Source organism: Sphaerodactylus townsendi, linkage group LG03, assembly GCF_021028975.2.
Source record: "Sphaerodactylus townsendi isolate TG3544 linkage group LG03, MPM_Stown_v2.3, whole genome shotgun sequence".
In the NCBI taxonomy this organism is placed as follows: Eukaryota; Metazoa; Chordata; class Lepidosauria; order Squamata; family Sphaerodactylidae; genus Sphaerodactylus; species Sphaerodactylus townsendi.
In genome coordinates, this window is record NC_059427.1 from 138,261,570 (window position 1) to 138,283,565 (window position 21,996).

At 41.8% G+C, this 21,996-nt stretch overlaps 1 protein-coding gene across 1 annotated transcript in view; it reads left to right on the forward strand.

The window, feature by feature from the left end:
* Positions 1 to 21,996, forward strand: part of SCN8A (sodium voltage-gated channel alpha subunit 8) — a 151,788-nt gene that overhangs the window by 100,049 nt on the left and 29,743 nt on the right. Inside the window, exons 17-21 of the mRNA XM_048488370.1 lie at positions 2,127 to 2,597; positions 3,723 to 3,840; positions 4,832 to 4,986; positions 6,207 to 6,380; positions 14,363 to 14,485. Of these exons, the coding sequence (XP_048344327.1) occupies positions 2,127 to 2,597; positions 3,723 to 3,840; positions 4,832 to 4,986; positions 6,207 to 6,380; positions 14,363 to 14,485 (1,041 nt within the window). The remainder of the gene's footprint in view (positions 1 to 2,126; positions 2,598 to 3,722; positions 3,841 to 4,831; positions 4,987 to 6,206; positions 6,381 to 14,362; positions 14,486 to 21,996) is intronic.

Consider the following 21,996-nt stretch of genomic DNA (forward strand, 5'->3'; position numbering starts at 1 on the left):
TTCTGCCAAAAATAAAAACCAGCTATCCAGATGGACAATTAGCTGGAGCTGAGAAAAAGCTGAAAGTTAGGCAGCAGAGCTGATTGCATATCCCTGCACCCATCTCTCCTTCACCACCTCTGAAGTCTGAGGCAGCTTTGGAAGCAGTGAGCTAGCCAGGAGAGCTATGCACAGGGATCGGGTGACCAGATCCCTGTACTTAGCTCTCCTCCTGCTGCTCCCTGCCTCTGAAGTTTGAGTGGGCTTCAGAGGTGGCAGGCCAGCTGAGAGAGCTGTGTGCTGGGGTCAGGCATACACAGCTCTTCCCCTGGCTCTGAAGTCTAAGTGGACTCCAGAGATGGCAGGCCAGCCAACAGAACTGAACGCAAAACCCAACCCAAAAAATGCCAGAAAAAAATGGTGCACACCCCTACTTAAATGCCTTTTGGGCACAAAGGGATTTAGCAGGTGCTATCTTGCAAGTTATGTCATGAGAGAGACAATATGGAGCTGCTCTTACAGTAGAATAGGTGTGATGCCTTTTTTTCCTGCAACATGGCGCTGTAACTTTGTCAGCTTTAATCACTGTTCACATCAGCACTGTAGCCTCTGTGAGTGAATTCCTTTACCATTTCTTGCACTGGAATTATTTTCTCTGAGCTTTGCATAGGCTTTTTTTTAAAAGCTGCTTTTAATATAAAAAATAATTTTTGTCACACAATCCTTTTAGTTGCTCTCTCTGAAACTTTGATCTTTAGACAGCCAGCGGATCTGTTAGGCCCAGGTTCTAATCCAGGCCTTGAAGGGTTAAACCCTCTCTCCTTTCTGCATGCAATTCTGATCAGAATCAGGGCCACACACTTGTAATTTCCCTTATCCAGATTAACAGAAACCCTAGAATTCCATCATGCTATAGATGTACCTCCAATAACCAGCTGCATATAAAGGAAGAGCTATTGTCAAGAATAAATCAGATTCTCTGCTATATCTTAAATCATGGAGGGCCATTAAGCCTGATTAGATTAAGCCAGTTGTATAAACACTGTGTAAAGATGTAGTCCACTGATCAATTCTCTTTTAACAGGGGTCAATCTGATTCCTTTGGTTTCAGAGGCAATGAGGTCTACGTAATTTTAGTGTAGTATTCTTAACTGTTTGTGCGTTGACCAGAGACCACTTGTCAACTATATTTGATTATGCTTACCTAACATAGCTTTCCCTAATAATATTTCCAGTATTTGCTTTCCCTTCCTGTTATTTTTTAGGTTAACTATCAGTTTGTCCTACAGTGCCTAGTATAACCAACACTGTATAGTGGAAAGAGAGTCAGTCTAGACCTCTGGATACTCAGCTTCAAATTCTTGCTCAGCAAAGAAGCTAACTAGGTGAAATCAGGCCTGTCACTTTTTTGTCATCCTACCCTACTTTGCAAGGCTTCTGTGATTATAAAATGGCAGAGAGGAGAGCCACATACGCCTTCCTTGGATGACGCTAGTTTTGCAAAGTCCCCAGTAGAGTCAGGGGATCCACTACTGTCAGTGGATGCTTCCGGCTGCTGCTCAGGTTAGCTGATGCAGGGGGGATGGGGGAAACATCTGGAAACACTGATGTCCTCCTCTCCCATGTATACAGAAATTATATCAGTCCATTGCCAAGGAACACTGGGGACACCCTGGCATTTGGACAAAATTGTATAGTTAGCCATAGAGCTTTACCCAAATGGCAGACTGTCCCTGGCATCCCCCAGCAACACCCTGATGTCAGCACAAGGCACACAGAGAGTGACATCAGGGCATTGACAGCAGTGTGATTACATTGCCAGCGAGGACTCCACCAATGAGGTACGTTGCCTGCCAATTGCAAGGGAGGGGGGAATGACCAACCCTAAGGAAGGCCAAAGTAAAAATGTGATAGATCTATCATATGAAAACATAAGGTGGTCACAAATTTGTTGGGAGGTCTCACATTTCTCCCCTGTAACCCAAACGGGTGTTCTGTGGGACTGGTTAACCCTACATTGCTACTTGAGGAAGAGAGAGTAGAGACAGAATCTCTCTATGCTTTTTCAAAACATGAAGTTGCTTTGAGTGGGGCAGTGCAAATGTTTTTGGTTAGCATTGCCACAAAGGTCTTTCCTCCTCTTCCAGGTGCTGAACCTGTTCTTGGCCTTGCTGCTGAGCTCCTTCAGTGCAGACAATCTAGCCGCGACCGACGATGATGGTGAGATGAACAACTTGCAGATCTCCGTCATCCGAATCAAGAAGGGCATTGCCTGGTTCAAGATCAAAGCTCATGATTTTGTGCAGACTCACTTCAAGCACAGGGAGGCTGATGAAGTCAAGCCTTTAGACGAGCTGTATGACAAGAAGATGAACTGCATTGCCAACCACACGGGGGCTGACATCAACCGGGAGATCGATTACCAGAAAAATGGCAATGGAACCACCAGTGGCATTGGCAGCAGTGTGGAAAAGTACATCATCGATGAAGACCACATGTCTTTCATCAACAATCCCAACCTCACTGTCCGTGTCCCCATAGCTGTGGGTGAGTCTGACTTTGAGAACCTCAACACAGAAGATTTCAGCAGTGAAAGCGACCCTGACGGCAGCAAAGAGGTATTCATCCCTTTGCCACACTTGTTGGTAAACCACGTTCTCATGTCATGCTTTGGGTAGTCATATGTATTACAAGAGAAGCACAGATGACAAGAGCAGCTAAGCCATGCAGACAATAGATCTTAATACAGATATCTTGTTATTACAATTGCCAAGATTCAAACTTAGAAGGCACAAAAGAAAAAACCCTAAGAACTTATCTAAATAAGCTGGGAAGAATCTCCATTGAGAAGTCTTCTGGTCTCCTGTCTAGATTGGTCCTGAGCTGACCAGATACAGGCAGGCTTCTGTAAAATAATCATGTAGGCTTGGATCCCTTCTGAAATTATCATGGACAGAAGGACCCCTATGTGTGATAGAGCAACTTTATCTCCTCCCCCTCATGCTGCAGCCCCAAAAGCTGCTCCTGGGGAGGGGCATGGTTTGAGCAATTGGTTTGGGGAAGTTGAAGATCTTATGAAACAGTAGTGGATCAGCAAAATTTAGGTCTAGTACTGAAAAGTGAGGATGTCCCTTACCACAACACTTGACATTCATAAAAAGTATGAATTGACTTTGCCATGCTTGCTGTTGTGGGTTTTCTGGTCTGCGTGGCTGTGGTCTGGTAGTTTATTCTCCTAATATTTCGCCTGCAACTATGACAGAGGCATGTCACAGTAAGATGTGTTTCTCTCTGTGTTGACACAGTGTGGAGTGATTTTGTGGTGGGATATATATTTTGTCCACTTCACAGGGGGTGAGGCACATTTGCATGTATCTGAGTGGAGTTCATTTACAGTTTATAAAAACAGTTTATGCCATGCTTGTTTATGAAAATAGTTATTAACTCACACAAAGTTAATAACTTGTTGTAGCCCAAATGCTTGCAACAAAATCAGGAGATATGATTTTGGTAGAAGATGTTACAGTTCTTATTACAGACTTATTAAGTAATGCATGTTTGGTACCATACTGGCATGTGTTTGCAAATGTCTCTCCACGTTTAAAGTGGGGGAATAGAATATTTCATTCAGATTTTAACAATTTAGAGGAATTTGTTGTTGCCAAAAAGTTGTTTGGAAATGCAGTTCTACATTTCACTTGTCTTATAATATCTCTGGTTTTGACTGATCTTTATCGTTCAAGAAACTGGATGATACCAGCTCATCAGAGGGCAGCACCATTGATATAAAACCAGAGGCAGAAGAAGTTCCTGTAGAAGCCCCAGAAGAATATTTGGACCCTGATGCATGCTTCACAGAAGGTGACCTTGATTGCAGTGTGGAGGGGATAGAGCTTTAAAAATCTAAAGTTAGGTTAGGAGAGTAGTCTTGCATCTTACTACACCTGTAATTCACTTCTAACCCCCCAGAGGGCAGCATGGTTCCCACAGAATTGCAAGATTGTGGCAGGAATTTATGTGGGGAAAGGTGGGAAGGATTAATTTGTGTTATCAATTTAACTATCAGTTCAGGGTCATTTTAATATTTGTTAATTGGTTTAAATTTTAAATTAGGATTTATAATTTAATGTTTACTGAATGTTTTAAATTATGTTGTAACCCACCCAGAGCCCTTCGGGGATAGGGCGAGATATATATCCAGTAAATAATAAATAAAATAGTAATGTGACTAGAAAAGAAAATGATGATCCCACCAGGGGAAAGAGAGAGAAGGCAAGTCAGAGCTTTCACAAAGAGAGCTTCTAAATTTGCCTATGTTCAAAACACATCTTCACCACCACTGAGTGACCTTGTGTGTCCTTGTGCTTCTTTCAACATATACACAAAAAGAAGCTGGAAGTGTTCTGCCTTTGCAGTCTGCGGTGGACCTATAGGGGCTCATGGCCTGGCAGAGTAGGACTCTACAACCAACACGAGAGTCCTGACTCTGCGACCCACTCTTGCTACAACAACTTGGTTCGACCTTACAGTGCCACCCAGTGGTAGGATTCCAATAATTTAACAACCAGTTCTGAAAGGACTGAGTAGTGGGATTACAACCAGTTCTCTGAACTAGACAAAAAATTAGCTACTGGTTCTACCGAACTGGTGCAAATAGGCTGAATCTCACCACTGGTGCCACTATATTCCTTTGTTTAGCTCTGGTCAAGAATCATACCATTGAAAACTTTTATGGAGCAATGGTGCTTATTTTTGGACTTAAAAGGTTTTAGAACAAAGGTTTTTTTTATTTACAGCAAAATTAATAAAACACAAAATCTCAAAAGAGGTTATATTTATTTTATTTTTGCAGGCTGTGTGCGACGGTTTAAATGCTGCGATGTCAACATTGAAGAAGGAAAGGGGAAGTCTTGGTGGAATTTACGTAAAACTTGCTTTTTAATTGTGGAGCACAATTGGTTTGAGACGTTCATTATCTTCATGATCTTGCTAAGCAGTGGAGCTCTGGTGAGCCAAGTTAAAATTTTCTTGGGACTTGTCTGAGAGGATAAGGGGGAGCAGCTGTTCTCCATTATTGGTAGCTTCCAATTCACAAGTGAGTCTAGTACTCCTTTTGAAAGTTCACAGCAACTGAGTGTTGTTGGTGAGATCTAGGGATTGGAAGCAGAGACAAGCAAGTCAGTTTTAGTAATGTTTTTTCAGTATTGACCAGCAGCACTTCATTTGGTGGGCCACCAGGAGGATTTGAACTACCACCACTAGAAAAGGAAGGAGATTTACTGGTGGGTGCCATGAGGAAAGGACAGGAGTCACAACTGCAACATCAAATGGATGGACATCTGTTGAGTAGATGGAGTACCTGGTGGGGGTAAAGGCAGAGGTGGAATCCAACCAATTCTCACCACTTCTCTATTTGCTTGTTAGACTCTTTAAAACCATCTTTTCCAAAATAGGTCTTGAGTTTTTTACATCATATATGCTATGCAGCATACGAACCAACTCAGAATCTCAAAAATTGACAAACTGCAAATCAGCCAATATTTCTAAAAAGCCTTTCTGAATCCAACAAATTCAGACTCAACAAAATTCAGCCAAAGGTAGTCTTGAACAAGGCTGTACACTTTTTACTTCAAAAGGCAGCCTGACCCAGAGTGTTGGAGGTATCACAGAAAACGCCCAGAAAGACATTGCTGCTGGCCTTACCTCAGTGGTGGGATCCAAACATTTTAACAACAGGTTCCGATGGTGGTGGGATTCAAACAGTGGTGCCGCCGCGCACACACACCTCCAGTCCCTATTGGGCACAGAGGTTGCTTTAGTAACCCCTTCTCAGCACTCAGAAAAAATTAGTAACCACTTCTAGAGAAGTGGTGAGAACTAGTTGGATCCCACCTCTGCCTTACATCCATATATGAAGGGACGGGGAAAGGAAACTGCTAGGTCCCTTCTGTAGAAATTACCAGAACGTTGTGAGATCCAGCTGTGTAGAAGCAATGTGTGTGTCTCCAGTAACATTGAGACATCTTTACATCAAATGAGTAAGCAAATGTTGAGAGATATTAGCAACTAATATAATTGCATGGGGGACCTGGCCTCTAAGAACAACCTTCCAAATAATAACACTCTTTATCTTCTATACATTTTAAACTAAGTTTTTATCGTGTTTTGTTTGGATTTACTACCAAGTGTAGAGTACAGTCATGATCCTTACCCTCTTGCTCCTTTAGGCCTTTGAGGATATTTACATAGAACAGAGAAAGACAATACGGACTTGCTTGGAGTATGCTGACAAAGTCTTCACCTACATCTTTATCCTTGAAATGTTGTTGAAATGGTGCGCCTATGGATTTGTGAAGTTCTTCACTAATGCCTGGTGCTGGCTGGATTTCCTCATTGTAGCAGTATGTATCTTTTCTTCTTGTTTTTCCCCTCTGTTTTTGCTTCTACTAGTCAGTACATTGCCTTCATAGTAAAAGTCCTAGCAGGATAATATGTAGCCCTAATCTGTTGCTCTAAATCAGTTGCAGATTAAGCTTGGAGTTATCAGAGAAGTATTCCATGCTCTCTGTGCCAGTTATTTATACTGCAGAAATTAGGGGGTCTGAGTGTTTCCATCCTTCGGCTTTTAAGACTGTTTTCTCTCTGACATTTGAGAACACTGATTGAAATTGAGGGGGGGGGGGGGGAAGGAACTGTACACAATACAAAAAAAATTGCTCCACATGCAACTCTGGCTTCTGTCAGCTCCCCAATAGACATGTTGACTATTCCTGTATACCTGCAAGGAGGTGCAGACAGCCATGGTTGACTGTTGTTATGAACACAATGTTTCAACATTGCCAGCACCTAAGTCATATTGTCTTATTCAGAAAAGCTGTAAAATATAGAAAGCAAAACTCAACAAATTTGAGCGCTTTAACAAGGTAATAGCCCAGCCTTCAAAATTAGCCTAGTAAAAATGGCACAGGATTGATGTGTCTCATGTTATGCTCCGTCACCCGAAAGCTGAAGACCTGTTTCGATCCAAGAGTAGACTATTTCAGAATTGCACAAAGTTTTATCCTGCAGTTGCTCTAAAACGTGGTTTTCAGTGTGAAACAGACCTCCACCTTAGCTGCTGGAGGGAAAATTGAGTTCCTATTACAATCTTCTTTTTCTTGATTGGCTTTGTTCTTCTTCTCGCATTCTCTTTCCACCACCATCGTTGTAAGATGTCCAACTTTATGCCCTACCCACATGTTAACTATACTGAGAAGGAGCAGGAGTCACTAAAGAAACTTCTCACATAGAATGTTTACTTCCTTTTGCTCTCTCGATGTGATACTCCCTCTCTTCTCCATTCTTAACTGGCCCACATGTGGTGGGACAAAGGGATGGGTGTACATTTTGGCTGCCTGAAGGATACTATGTAAAAAAACCCTCTGAAATGTTTGTTGTATTTGCAAATTCTCATGACATAATGTGTAAACAGCAAGTATCTGCAAACATTAGAGCTGTGATTCCATAAGGAAGCATAGTTAGGGGCGGGGGGGATAACGAATTTGGAAAACCCACCCACCTCCCCATTCTCTGCCTCCAATATTTTCTAAGCAGGTAGGCTAATTTCTCCTTTCCCACTGCCATTATCTGAATTGCAGCTACTCTAAACTATGGTTGCCAACTCCAGCTTGAGAAATTCCTGGAGATTTGAGATGGAGCCAGAATTTGGGGAGGGAAGGAGCTGAGCAGGAACCAGATGTCATAGAGTTTGCCCTGAGCAGCTACCTTTTCCTCCAAGCAAACTGATCTCTGTAGTTTTAGAAATCAGCTGTAATTCCAACAGAACTTCTTACGCCTCACCTGAAGGTTTGTAACCCTTCTCTGAATGTACTGGGCTGGATCAGTGATTCATGAGCAGAAGGCTGGCAGAAGATGTGCAAGCACATCACTGTCCCTCACAGAGCATATTTCTTTCATATCCCACAGATGTTTTGAGCAGGAGGGAAGTCTTTTCTTTCAGTTAATTTACAAAAACTGCATACCTGAGCAGTCCCCTGAGAAAGAAAAGGCCCTGACCATGTATGTGAGCAACCTTCGTTTTGCTACTTTCACCATCTATCAGCCAATTTACTACAGGATACAGCTTACAAGAGGGAGAGCTTTTTTTAAAAAAAGAATCCTCATGGTGGATATAATGTTTACACCAGTTCTACTAGCCCCAGTCCCTTTTCTTGCACTTTGGGTAGCTAATAACCCAAAGTGGATGGCCATGGCATAACAATAACACCACTGGTCCTTTCCCTAAGGAGAGATATAAATGGTGGCCAGAAGGGAAAAGGAGAAATGGTTTCTTTTTTTAACCTATTATTTAACAATGATGACAAGACAGAGTGTAGCTGTGGGTCAGTGGTGGTCTGCTCAAGCATGGGGGGCAGCAGCACGGCCCAGACAGATGGGGTACCTGCAGCTAATCAGGAGGACAGAGTATGGTGGCTAAACCACCTAAGAGCAGAAAAGGAGTGGGAGAAGGCAATTAAGCAACCAGTCAGTGTCTACCCATCCTTAAAGGAACTATGGCAGGGATGGAGCCTCTTGGTGGGACCTGGGGATCCCCTGGGATGGTAGCCCATCTCCAGACAACATAAATCTGTTTCCCAGAGACTATGGCCACTTTGGAGAGTGGATTCCTTGGCAACAGACCCCACTGAGGCCTCTCCCCTCTCCAGACTCCATCTCCAAAGCTCCACGAGTTCCTCAACCAGAAGTTGTCAACCCTTCCCCCTTCAACCCTCCCTCCCCACCAGTAACTGAATCTGGCAACCCTACTCCCAGTGTAGTCCCAAAGCTCAAGGTACTTTCTGGCCTTGGCTCCTCTTTGTGCACAGGACAGGCAGGAACAGGAACACATCTGGCACCAGAGACACCTGGGTGGCAAAATGTCTTTGGTGCCAGATGTGGTCTTGCTTCCCCGTATTTGCATGTGAGCCTTTCACCTTCCAGCACCCTCAGGCACCTTCAGAACAGATGATCCATCAGCCTCTGGGTGTGTGGGGGCCCAGGGAGTCACCCCAATGAGGTGTGGCAAAGAAGACCCTCCCAACACCACTCCTCCCCTTCCCAGGTCTGAAAAAGTGCTGCACCCAGGACATTAGGTGAGGGCTTCATATGGGCAGGCGCCACCATCAGTGTCTCTTTGGATTGTCAACCACACTGCCCAGTCAAAGCTACCTGGACAGGTGTTAGTGAGGGAGAAGCTGTGGCACTGGCAACTGCAGCAGAATGCTGTGGCAAAGGCACATGCCAACCTATAACAAAACAGCCAGATGCCCAGAGGGGATGGCCATGGCTACCCATGGAGGCAGAGAAAGGATCTTTCCAGGGTTCCCTCCAGAGTGTTCTGTTCTGCTTTTGACCATGATGTGTGCCCCTGAAAAGAGGAAAGGGCTTCAGTGACCTCAGATGAGATGATCTAGTAAACCTGCATAGGTAGCTGCTTAAATGTGTTGAAATATTTGGTTAAAATGAAATGAAGTAAAGTGGGTTTTTATCAGAAAACACCTTCCTTCGGTATTGTGTCTTAACAGTGCAGGACTTTTGTTTTTAATTTTAACATTATCACTTGAAGTTATTGATTGGGGGTAACAGTATTCATAAATGTTGGATTTTTCAGGTGTGTGGACAGCTTTGCCATGTAGTCTTTTTCTGTTTCCTAGGAACGTCAAATATATTTGTGTGTCTTTTTTCTGAGTAATTATAAGTTCTGTTAGTGATTATCTGTTTTGATTACTTTGGGCAAATGTGATTGTTCTGAATCAATTCTAGTATCTACCACTATATATGTTTCTGAAATTATGTTCTGAAAATCAAAATCATAGCCTAGTGAAAATGGCTTTTGAGTTTCAAGGCAAACTTTAAAGAGAAGCTAGATTAGTGCCATTTGTCCTCTCCCTCACTTGTCCCCCCCCCCCCCGGAAGTAATACATGTTAAATGTCTGTTTGTATTTTGAGGAAGTCTCATATCGCTGACACAACTACCCTAAATAATTTTATGTCATCTAAAAAGGACATTAAACTTCTGGGTTTTTTTTTAAAAAAGAACTTCCTTTCTCTCTCATGGCTGCCAAGAGGGAAGACAAAATTCCCAGTTACTCTGTGACTCCAGAGAGCTGAGCAAGGTGCCACTGAAATGCATAGTTTGGGCATGCTTGCAATGGCATCCTAACTGAGTGCCTGTTACAAAACATAATGTTGACTTATCTGTGAGCAGAAATAGGAAACAAGCTACTGTCATTCAGCAGTCTGCCCTGTGCTTCTTTTAAGCACAGTTGACTGTCAGTAGGCAGTCTAGCCAAGTTCCAGAGCTAGCTTCTTTATTTTTAATTTTGAGAGGGAGCTAACAGAGGTAACTTAAAATGGAAAAACATATTAGAAATTAGAATCCTCCTTCCCCAGAACGGCTAGCCTGATTGGGTCATGCCCCATTGCTTCCTCTTGTGGCTGCTTTTAATTAAAAATAGAAAAACTGAGAAATCTATGAATAATTTTTAAGTTAAATAGCTACCAGGGGAATTCAGATTCACAGCAAGGTGAAAAAGGTGAGGTGCAAGCCCTTTTCCCCTTGTGCTGCTTCCTCGGTTAAAACTAATGCACACACCTCATTGCTATACACTCTGCTAATGGAAAAGACAGGCATTTTCTCTTTGCCTGTCTTTTTCTCTTCCTGCTCTACTAACAATCCAGGGAGGGGGCTGTTTCAAAATGAGAAATAGCAAAAGGAGACTGGAGAAAGTATTTTTTAAAATGTATCCACCCACCCATGCCCTGACTCAAGTCTGTCTCTCTGATATTACACAACAGCCAGGTATCTTCACAGTTTACCTCAATGAGCTGTTCAAGGATTTACCAGCATTTTTCTATAAGACTGGAGGGAGGGAGGGAGGAAGGAAGGAAGGAGGCAAGATCTGGGAAGTTTGTTCCTGGTCTGGTCGGCATGAAGAGGAGGGAGGGAAAAGGAGGCAGTACCTACTGGAACCAAAATGGAGTAGAGAAGGCCAGTTTTACTGATTACAGCAGGAGCATTGGCAAGGCATACATACAGCACAAATCCAAGCATCAGCCAATCCTCCTCCAACTGATGAAACCTTCCCTCAGCCAGCCTGATAAGGGTAAACCTGGAATGGCAAGATTGTCTAATATACTTATATACATTGGATGAATAAAAGAAAAAGAGAGAAGGTATTCTTGTCAGAGAAGTAAGGGCAAAGTATAACAAGGTTGGATGCTTGTGAGTTGGAAGAGACCCCAAGGGCCATCAAGTTCAACCTCCTGAAACAGAGGTGTAGCTGGGCCAGAGTGTGCCCGGTGCGCACTCTGGCTTTTTGCGCCCCCCCCCCTCCCCAGTGCCCCTTGCGCCGCCACCACCATCACCACCACTACTTACTTTAGGAAACCGAGCAGGCTGGAGCCTGTTCTGATGGGAACTACATTTCCCAGGGTATCCTGGGAAATGTAGTTCCCACACAGGCAGGCCTGTTCTCTAGCCTGCTCAGTTTCCTAAAGAGATCAGTGAAGAGGCACGCACTCGAGGGGGGGGGGCACTGTGGGGATCACGCCCCATCATCACTTGTGGCTTACACACACACACACTTAGCTTTTAGGAAACCCGAGCAGGCTGGAGGGAACAAGGCTCTTCAGCCTGTTCACTGGTGGGGAACTACATTTCCCAGAGGTCTCCTGGGAAATGTAGTTCCCACCAGAATTTTAGGCAGGCCTGTCCCCTAACCAGCTCCGCCTCCCGGTTTCCCCTAAAAGTAAGTGAAATGATGAGGGTGCCGCGGAGGAAGGGGGAGGGGCCGGGGGAATTTTGCGCCCCCCCACATGACCCAAATCCATGCACCCGGGGCATGGCACACACATCCCTCCCCTGGTAGCTTTGCCGCTGCCAGGAACACACAATCAAATGTAGGATACATGTGTGAATGTGAGGGTGTATGGGGCACCATGAAGAGTACTCACCTCATTACATGAGTGGTGTGAGTATATGGAGAGGGGCAGAAAAATTTGGGTGCCTGCAGTGTCCCTCAGCTGTCCCTCTTCTAACTTAATAGTTTTGTCATGAGTACCCCTAAAGAAGGCGCAGGTAGAATACCAGTTTGCTCAGTTCTCTGAATGTACAGTGGGAAGAGGAGCAGCTTGGATTCCACATTCTGTCCTGAGTATGTAAAAGCTACACAGAGGATACAAAGAACATTTATACTTTAAATCCTGTAAAAAAGATGAGCATGACTTCTCTTCAAAAGTTTCCTGGTATAACGGACCAACTAATATAGATGCAGGATCTAGATAAGTTCTGACCTGCCTCTAACATCTATTCAGGGATGGTTAAAATATATATTTTCTATAAACAATGACAACCAAACCAAAATTAAATCCATTTACACTGAAGGGTAAAGATTTAAACATATGCTTAACTATCTCACTGAAATTGTTGGGGTCTAAAAATGTTTAACTTTGGCTAGATTGTGTCATTTGCAGTTACATTTTAATCCAACCTTTCTCTAGGAAGCTCAGAGCAGCCTTCTCCATTATATTTTATAAAGCAATGTTTTTGAAATGTAATATTCTAGAAATATGTTGACATTTTTGATATTTTTGCTTTGATTGTGGGAAAAAATGTTGAAATGCAATGACAAACAGGCTGCCTTAACATGGAAGGTGTTCTGACATCATGGGAAATGTTCAAGTTGCTGAGCCAATCTTTACAAAAGAAACTATTTTTCTGCATCAACAATATATTTTGAGTCACCACTGTTTTTTGTAAATTTTAAAGAAAGCTTTCAAAATTAAAAATACGTTCTCCATCCCCTCCCACTGAATTCCAATTTGAAAAACAGGAAAAAAATATTTTATAATTATGGGGATGAACAGTTTCTCTTAGGTATGTGTTATAGTTATTAAAGTAACAGTAAACTGTGGTACCCTCAATGTACCTTGTAACATGAGAAAAAAAACTGACCTTTTCATGATTTATATTCTACATTTATACACCATGGAAAGCTAAGATTTGCAGGGACCACATGGGATGGACAGATGACTGGATTAACCTCATATACACCATATACACCATAGGGAACCACATTATCCGCTGGACTCGCATGGTTCTAGCACACATACATTACTGATGCAGCATAGGGCCCAACCACATGAAAACAACAGCACTGTTAATATCTGAACTGGCTCATAGTGTCCAGATAAAATTTTCCTCTTTCACATTAGAAGGTGTACCTTGGAGGCCTTTTCTGCACGGTCCAAATATCCTGAGTTGGGCAAGAAGATTCTCCAAGATGTGAGATGTGGTGAACCTTGATTTCATGAAGCAGCCTTCAGACACATCAGTGTTAGCAAATACTGGTTGAATCCTGTGAAAAATCTCCACTGATAGAAGGGATTTTTGTCAGTGGGGTGAAACTTCTTTGCCACCCAGCTCCTGCTGCAACTCAAACTGACCCAGGAAGTGCTGCTCCTGGCAATGGGAGCCCCAAGAACAGTATGAGATGAGAACCCACAATCTGCCACAAGCGAGGGGAATTGGCAAAAGTAACCCTCCCTTCTGTCAGTAGAGTAGTTCCTTTGGATTGAACCCATTGCCTTTCAGCAGTAACAAAATAATAATAATAATAATAATAATAATAATAATAATAATAATAATAATAATAATAATAATAATAATAATAATAATAATAATAATATTATATAATGTTTTCAGCAAAATAACTGACCTAGTTTCATTGCAATCCAGTAAACAGCTAAATAATTTCTCCCACATCTGTGCTACTCATTGTGAACGTTTCAAAGGCCTAGGTGTTTACTTTTTTCACTCGTGTCTCTGTGGTGTCACTGCAGAGTGAATGAGCAAAACAGACCCTGCCTGAATGAGAGAGGCCAGGGAGTTTGTGCAGTTTGTGTATTTATCTGTATTCTTTTTCATAGGTACCTTTAAAAATTTGTCTGGCTTAATTTAATGGGAGCTGCTGGGATCCTGCAGACTGTTAAGAGGGCGAGGGTAAGGTTCTTGTCATCCGTTTGGGCTCCTAACCTTGCAACAGACCCCGTTTCCGTCTGTGTGTCTCTGCCTCTCTCTATCTCACTTATTTTTTTCCCTTTTTGTTTTATTCTTATGCCTCTCTCAACTACATTATTTCCTTCCAGGTCGTTTCAGTGAAGTGAAGTAGGCAGCTGGTGGTCATGTCTTCGGTATCACTCTAAACAAGGGGAGGGGGTCGTTGGGGCCTGCAGTACAGTTTTGGGGATGGAAAACAATCAGTGTTAGGGGATTTATTCTAACAGTCTGGAACCTCTTTTTTTCTTTTCTTTTCTTTTCCTTTCTTTTCTGTTTTCTGTGTAGGTCTCTTTAGTCAGCCTTATAGCTAATGCCCTGGGCTACTCGGAACTAGGTGCCATTAAATCCCTTAGGACACTCAGAGCTTTGAGGCCTTTAAGAGCGTTGTCCCGATTTGAGGGGATGAGGGTAAGATGCCATTAGCGAGCTGATCCTTCTGCATGCCTGTGGATTACGGGGTTTTATTTTAAAGCATGCTAGAACCGATCAAACTGGTAGAAGGACATAACTACAAACAGAATCATGATGCAGCTGCTGACTTGATCACCTCCCTTTGTTTATGGCTCACTTTCACGCCGCTACACATTTCTCCCTTTTTTTTTAAATTATACACACACCAAAAAAAGAAGAAGAAAAAAAAGAAGGGAGACATATTAAGCTGCCTCATTATTGGCCCAAACCACATGTCATTCATAGATTCTCTGTTGGCACTTGGCTGTTCTTATTTGGCCTGGCTTCTAATACCTCTAGCATCCGAGGGGGCATTTCTGGCTGTAAGTATTGAATAGGGAGAATCACCAGGTGCAAAGAAGCAGAATTTGAACCACCTCGACCCCCCCCCTCCTTAAAAAATAGTAACAAACAAGGATCAAAAGGGTTCTAAGTATATCTTAATCCTTTGTGGCATAATTCAGTATGGCAAGAAAGGGCTGGGCTGTGGGAAGAACGTAGCCACCCCCCAAAGAAAACACTTCTGGTTTAATTCCTCTTGTTTGCACCTCGTTGTTCTCAGTCTAGTCCAGAAGTGACTGGGCAGCCTTGTCTGATAGTTCAGCTTTCCTCCCTGTTCTCCATTCCCCTTTTACCATGCTTTATGGTCCCCTTGTCCTGTCACTATAATGTTAGCAACAAATCACAGAACTCAAAATCTGAACTTTACTGAAATGCTTAGAAGATGTTGTTGCCATGTAACCTTTAAAGGAAATTGCCAATTTAAAAAAATGAATGGTTATAGTTGAAATAATCTCATGCTAATCCAACCCAAAGAAGTTTATCCTGCTTGATATTTATGTAAAGGAAACAATGCAATCATTCATTTTAAATATTGGAATTACACAATTACAATTAAAACCAGGATAAAAATGAAGGGGGGAAAATGAAGAGGTTGCATAGGAGCCAACTGCAGCCATCGTTCAAAAGACCTAAAAATATGTCTGATTTCTTAACTAAACAATGTAGGATAACTCTCAGTTTATATTCCAGGGATATTGTCAGACTGATTGCAAATGTCTGTATTTTATACAGGTATCTCTTGAGTACTATCTACTTGTTCAAAATAATTCAAAAGTAATTTTGATTTGTAGTGTATATCTAATAAATGCATCTTCTGATTTTAGGAATTTTGGTGATGGTGAAGTAGATTTAGGAGTACATTATTGGAGTACATAGCATCCAGGTTCTTTACAAAGAACCATGGGGAAATTCAGTCTCACAGCTTTTCTTGTAACTCCTGTATAATTCATAGAGCTTCCGCAAAGGTACAATCAAAATGTCACTTAACTGCTCCACAGTGCAAGTATGGCAGATTTTGACTGATATAGCCCAATTATGCCAGATGTATAGGCTTATTGGAGAACATATCTGTGGTCTGAAGCTTCTGGCTTTGTACCATCAAAAGGTGACCAAAGAGTACCCTGTCTCCTATCAAAATGATTACTCTCCAAAATGTTCCACAACTTTCCTCTTACATATTTCTTTTAGCATGTTCTTTTTGAAGACATCATGGAAGTTCTTCATTGGTGGGCTGCTCTCAACTTTCTCCATTCCAAAACCAATGTTCCTTTGATCTCTGGCTTCCTATTTTTTCATGAAGTCACAGCCTGTTTTCTGAGGAGTTGTTTTTGCACTGAGATAACATATCTTGCAAAATAATTCTCCTTGTAGTGAAGCAGAATCTCAGTCTCATTATCTTTTTTACCCTTGGTCTTTATATTGTTGTATGAACTGTTTTTCTTCACCATTGCTCTCGTTTGATTCAGGAAGGCATTTTTTGTGTTCTACTGTGGTATAATATCTTTTCACAGTATTGCATTTCAGAGAAAACTCTTGATTCACCTGGATGTCCAGGCTAGCTCAATTTCATTAGATCTCAGAAGGGTTGGCCCCAGGTTAGTACTTGAGTCGTGGACCGCCAAGGAAATCCAGGATTGCTATGCAGAGGCAGCAATGGCAAACCATTTCTGTTCATCTTTTGCCTTGAAAAGCCTACAAGATTGTCACAAGTAAACTGTGACTTGCCAATACTTTCCATCAACCTTGATGTATATTTCCATTATATACTTTCAAATAAATCTATGGATTGTTTCCCATGAAAATATGATAGCATATCTTTCTTTGGACTGCAAGGTAGTTTCTGTTTCTTTGGAATACAGACCTTGGACCATTACTACTTTAGTTCCTTGCAATTTGTAACAGCTTTTCATGAGATCTGACTGGTTCAGATTTAAGACCTTACTGGGAACTCAGTACCTTGACAGGATCCAAGGGCATTCTTTAAATCTGTAACAGAGCCCTATACTAAAGTATTATAAGATACATTATAGCTATTTTTAACTACATCTGTCACAGTTAGCCATCTCAGGGTATGCTCCCCCCCCCATTCCCAATCAATCAACTCTCACTTTTTCTCCAAATTCCTGTATAGCTACAGTGACTGTTATCAACTATGGTCAGCACACGCATCAACAACATAATATTCCCTTTTCTTCCCATTCAGTTCTTCTAGTTCTGTGCTGCTGTTTCTCAATGCAAGTACAGAAGTCAAATCTATTTGATGATGTTATGGCTGACTGACTGACTGACAATGCAAGTAGAAGAAACGCTGATAGATGTAGTCCATAGGTTTCGATTCCATGAAAAGTCGCTTGCCATTCAGAATCTCTCTGAGCCTATCAACCTTGTCCCATGCTAGATTCGTGAAAAGACTGAATGTTCTTTGGAAGATCATTCTGATTATTCAAAGTAGGGTCCAGTTTCTAGAGACACACGTTGATCGGCCCCATCCAAAGGGGTGACCAAATCTGCTGCTGGAGGCAACGCAGGCGTGCACCAGCAGATTTGCCTTCTCCAGGGCACTTGTCCTGGCAGAGGGGTAGGTTTGTTGGTGGGTGACTGCTGCAGCCCACTAAAATAGCTGGGTGCGATAGCACACATCATACCGGTGCTCCTGCACCCCTGCTGCCTATGCCAGCATCACAGGAGCATTTCGGAGGCATGGCCGGGGGGGAGCCAACATTAGAACACTCCCATGCCTCCTTCGCCACTAGAAAGCCCTCCAGGAGACAGGCACCAGCATTTTCATCAGGGGTTTTTGTTAGCCTGTTTGGCTCCCTGTGCCACCAAGAAGTTCTTCTGGGAACAGTGTGGTGACATGACTGCGTCCCAGCGTCCCAGCACCTGTTTGGATGGGGCTGTTTGCCACCTTCCCCTCAGCTATGAGTATAAAATAATAAAGATGGTTTCAGTGGAGCTCATAACTGTCATTACTGCATAGGAAAGCAGTAAATTTCTGAAGTATCAGGTGCTATGAATTTTTGATCAGTATCAAAGGATTGATAAACCGTTTTGTTTTTCATTTTATTTCTTACACTTACTTTCAATTGTGAGGATATCTGATTCTGTGATCTTGTTGATATTTGTTGGCTTGGTTTTTCAAATGACAAGTTCTCTTTTCAAATTCTGATCTTGTCTGCAATGCCTGATCTTCTCTGCAGTGGTGATAATTCCTTTTTGCTGCTTCAAAAGAGACTAGGAATTCCAGTTGGTACAGAGATGCAAGATTTTCCATTAAAAAGTACGATCTGAGGGGTTTTTTCCAGGTCTCTCTGTAATGAAACTATGCACTCCTACACTTACTTCTCCACCTCTAAGTTACCTAAAAACAAAAAGAAGATGCAGCTTGTGAGGTAGTTATGGCCAGTCTGAAAGATGTAAGTTGCCATCACTGACTGGGCAGGGGTCATCCCTTTGGTCTTCTGGAAGATAAAGGTGTGATGGGGGGCACTGCATTGAGGGAGGGGAAGCTCTGAGTCAAGCCGCAAGGAGGACTCAGTTCTAGGCCATTCTCAGTCAGTATTTAACTTGTGGGAGTTGCCCCAGCTGGGGAGGGAAAACTGGTTTGAGGCTTTGCTTCCCCAAAGCTCCAGGGAAAGGGGTTGGCTACTATAGTGAACCGAAAAGTATCAGCCACAGACTTCCTAAACTAGCATCTTAAGCATCTGTAAAAGAATATAACAGAACAAGCAAGGAGCTGGTGGCAAATCAAATGGACTGTCCAATGTAAACCAGGGGACTGACTGATCAGAGGAATCATGTTTGCTAGCCTCCAAGTGCAACCTGGGGGTCCAGCTGGGGGTTTCAGCTCATCTCCAGACTGAGATCAGTTCCCTTGGAGAAAATAGCTGCTTTAGAAGGTGGACTCTATGACATTGTACCCCTCTGAGGTCCCTGTCCTTCCCAGACTTCGTCCCCAAATCTCAAGGAGTTTCTCAACTTGGATCTGGCAATCCTTCTTCCCCATCCCCTGCCATTGGCTGGTGGGGAAAACGTGACAACCCAATCAGAGGGTCTCATCCCCTTGCCTTATTACAGGACATCTCACACAATTTTTATAGATATACTATAAATATAAATTATTTAAAAGTTGATTTGTACATATGCTAGATGATAGGCACTGATTCATTTATCTAAATAAATATGTTGTCATTGTAACAAAGCAAAGAGTACACAAAATATATTTATATAGGTTAGACCATAAGGTGACGTTCTGGCCGCATAAATCTTTCAAACTGGTTCCTCCAGTCTAAACCCCTTGATTTGAGTGGGCTTGGACTGGAGTGATTCTGCACAGGATTTCACAACAAATCATTCATGAATCAGGCATATTTCTTTATTTCCTGATCCAGCTACCTTTAAAGCAAAGGATCTTATACATAAAGAAAAACATAATCAGAGGGGGTAAAATCTATCTTGAATCTCTTTCAAGTAGGTGTTTGAAAAGAGCCAGTGCAGAAATAGGTACATCCATCAAAGCATTTTCCCTCTTATGGGCCAAAATAGTAGACCTTCTAAACAAAATGCTGATGTACATTGCCAAGAAGTAGTGCAGATGATATCGTATTGATTACTCTAACTGTAAGCTTCATATCACAATATGGAAAATTGCATGAGTGTCTGATCTGCCCATAAGGGTAACTTCTAATCCAGCAAGGAGAAGTCATGAGGACATGCCTATTTCCATGCATGGATGCTCCTTGCTAAATCAAGGCAACAGTGTTTCAAAGAGGAATTTTAGCATTTCTAGTTGAGAACACCTTTTTACAGTTAAAAGTAGGTTTTTAAAAGTAGGTTAAAAAAGGGGGGTTACAAAATCTCATCTATTTAAACTAACCTGAAATGCCGTCAGTTTCCCATCATCTTCATTGCTAGATTTTTGGCATTGATGAAGAAAGGCTGATAAACTACATAGATCACACTTCTAATAAAGTCTAGTTGCCTGCTACCTGCTAAAAAACTTTGAATAGCCATTTGTAGTTTTAGTTCAGCAAAACAATGCATGGGCTACACTACAACTTTACCATTACTTGTAGTAGAGACCAATTGATACAGTCCAAAACCCAAGTTTATAGGGACAGATGACCAACAGGAGCTGTAATATCTTGGAAAGATGGAGAAATGGGGTGGCCATTCCAAAAAATTGAGGAAATTTTGTTAGGTAGAAAATCACAACCCTGCGCTTCTGGGAGGAAGAGGGAGGGGATAAGATATTTCCCACTGCAGATGTCCCAGGGAAAGCACTTTTGGGATCTAACTTGTAATTTGTAGTTATGGCTTGCTCTTAGTTTTGTTTATGGTTTGAACATGGTTGGCTGGTATGTTTTATATGCCAATAAAGGTTTTCTGTCTGTTTCTGTCTGTGATCTAACTAGAGGCACTTTGGGTTACAAAATCATCTTCTGGCAACATAAACACACCCAGGAAAACTTCTACAGGGTTGCTGAACATATTTTTCCAAATAATTTTTGTAATTGTGTATTTGTTGCTCATGGTGGTGTCATTTACATTGAAATTATTTTCACCAGCTTTGAAGTCCTCCGAGTGTTTCACTACCTACATTGCTCCGCTAAGTGTGGAGCCTTCCAAAAAAGAAGAAACTTTCCTCTAGAGGAAGACTCCATACTTTGCTGAATCAACTAGAAAACTACACCTCCCTATCTCTTCATCATTATGGAATGTGGCAGGAAGCTGCCTGGCAATATGTAATCATTCTTAGGGGTGAAAATCCAAATCAGAGTGATGGGCAAATGCATCTCTAAATGAAATGACTGGCAGAGATTCAATGAATGTTCTCTCAACCCCTCCATTAATTAATTTTGAATGGAAAGAACCAAGAATCTCAGACCCTTTCCACACAGGCAGAATAATCCACTTTCAATGCACTTCGCTGTTGGATCTTACTGTGCAAAATAGCAAAATACATTTGCAAACAATTGTGAAAGTGGATTGAAAGTGCATTATTCTGCCTATGGGGAAGGGGCCAAAGACTACTCAAACCATCAAATTTTTGCCACAAAAATCATGGGACAAAATTAGCCACAACATCAGAAGAATCCCAACACATAGGCTTCCTGACAATTTCCACAATTACTACAGCATTACAGTAGAAGACCAATAGCAAGCTAAAGGTACATTGGAGCATTGGTTTACTCATAACTGACATATCTCATGACTAACAGTTATTCAGCAGATGTTCGCACATTTAAATAATGTTTACTGATGGTACAGAGATATTCTGTCCACCACATTCAGAAAAAAAATGTTGATCTCTTGCTCTCCAGAAATGTATCCCCTGGCTCCGAAATCACACTGTTTAAGGATTTTGGAGACAGCACCTTCGATAATCTATTGAGTTACACTGTAGTAACATCAGTGAGTGTTTGCATCCCCTCCCTTATTCCAGCCCAGGTATGAGGGGATAGGAGGCGATTATATTAAATCTAATAAATAATAAAATAATAATGTGGCCTTAAGATAAGTTACCAAAACATTTTAATCTTGTATAGTTTGTAGGCTAAATTTAATAGTGAAAGGAATGGACCCACAGTTCTAATGATACCACCAAGACCACCATGAATACAAAATCACAGACTACTTCAGTGAAAAAAGTACATTCAATAATCCATAAGTGCTCAAAATAAACAAAGGTAGCGACTTACAAGTCGTTGAATGTTCTATGTTGACTAAACTGATTGTTTGACCCAAATGACCACTACTTGGACAGTGACAACAACAGAATTCTGACTTCTGTAAGAAGGGGAAAAATGTTAAATGTATTCTGTAATAGGGGCCATATTGGATTTTTTTTTCTGTTAGCAAATTTTCCTCAATTTTTGGGGAGATGTCATTTCAATTCAGTGTATTCTCCACCATTCTATAGGCCCTTAGAATCCTATTATTTTGCCTCTACTGTATTTCTGATTCCTTCTAACATAGCATCAGCAAATCATCTAAGCTACATTTTTCTAAAAGAACTGGGGGAAATGCCATTAAATAATTATGTAATAATTACAGGTTTTTCTCTGCCCTTATACATTTGCATTGTAACCAATTTGTTCTGCTCTCTTTTTAAAAGGGAAGTCAAC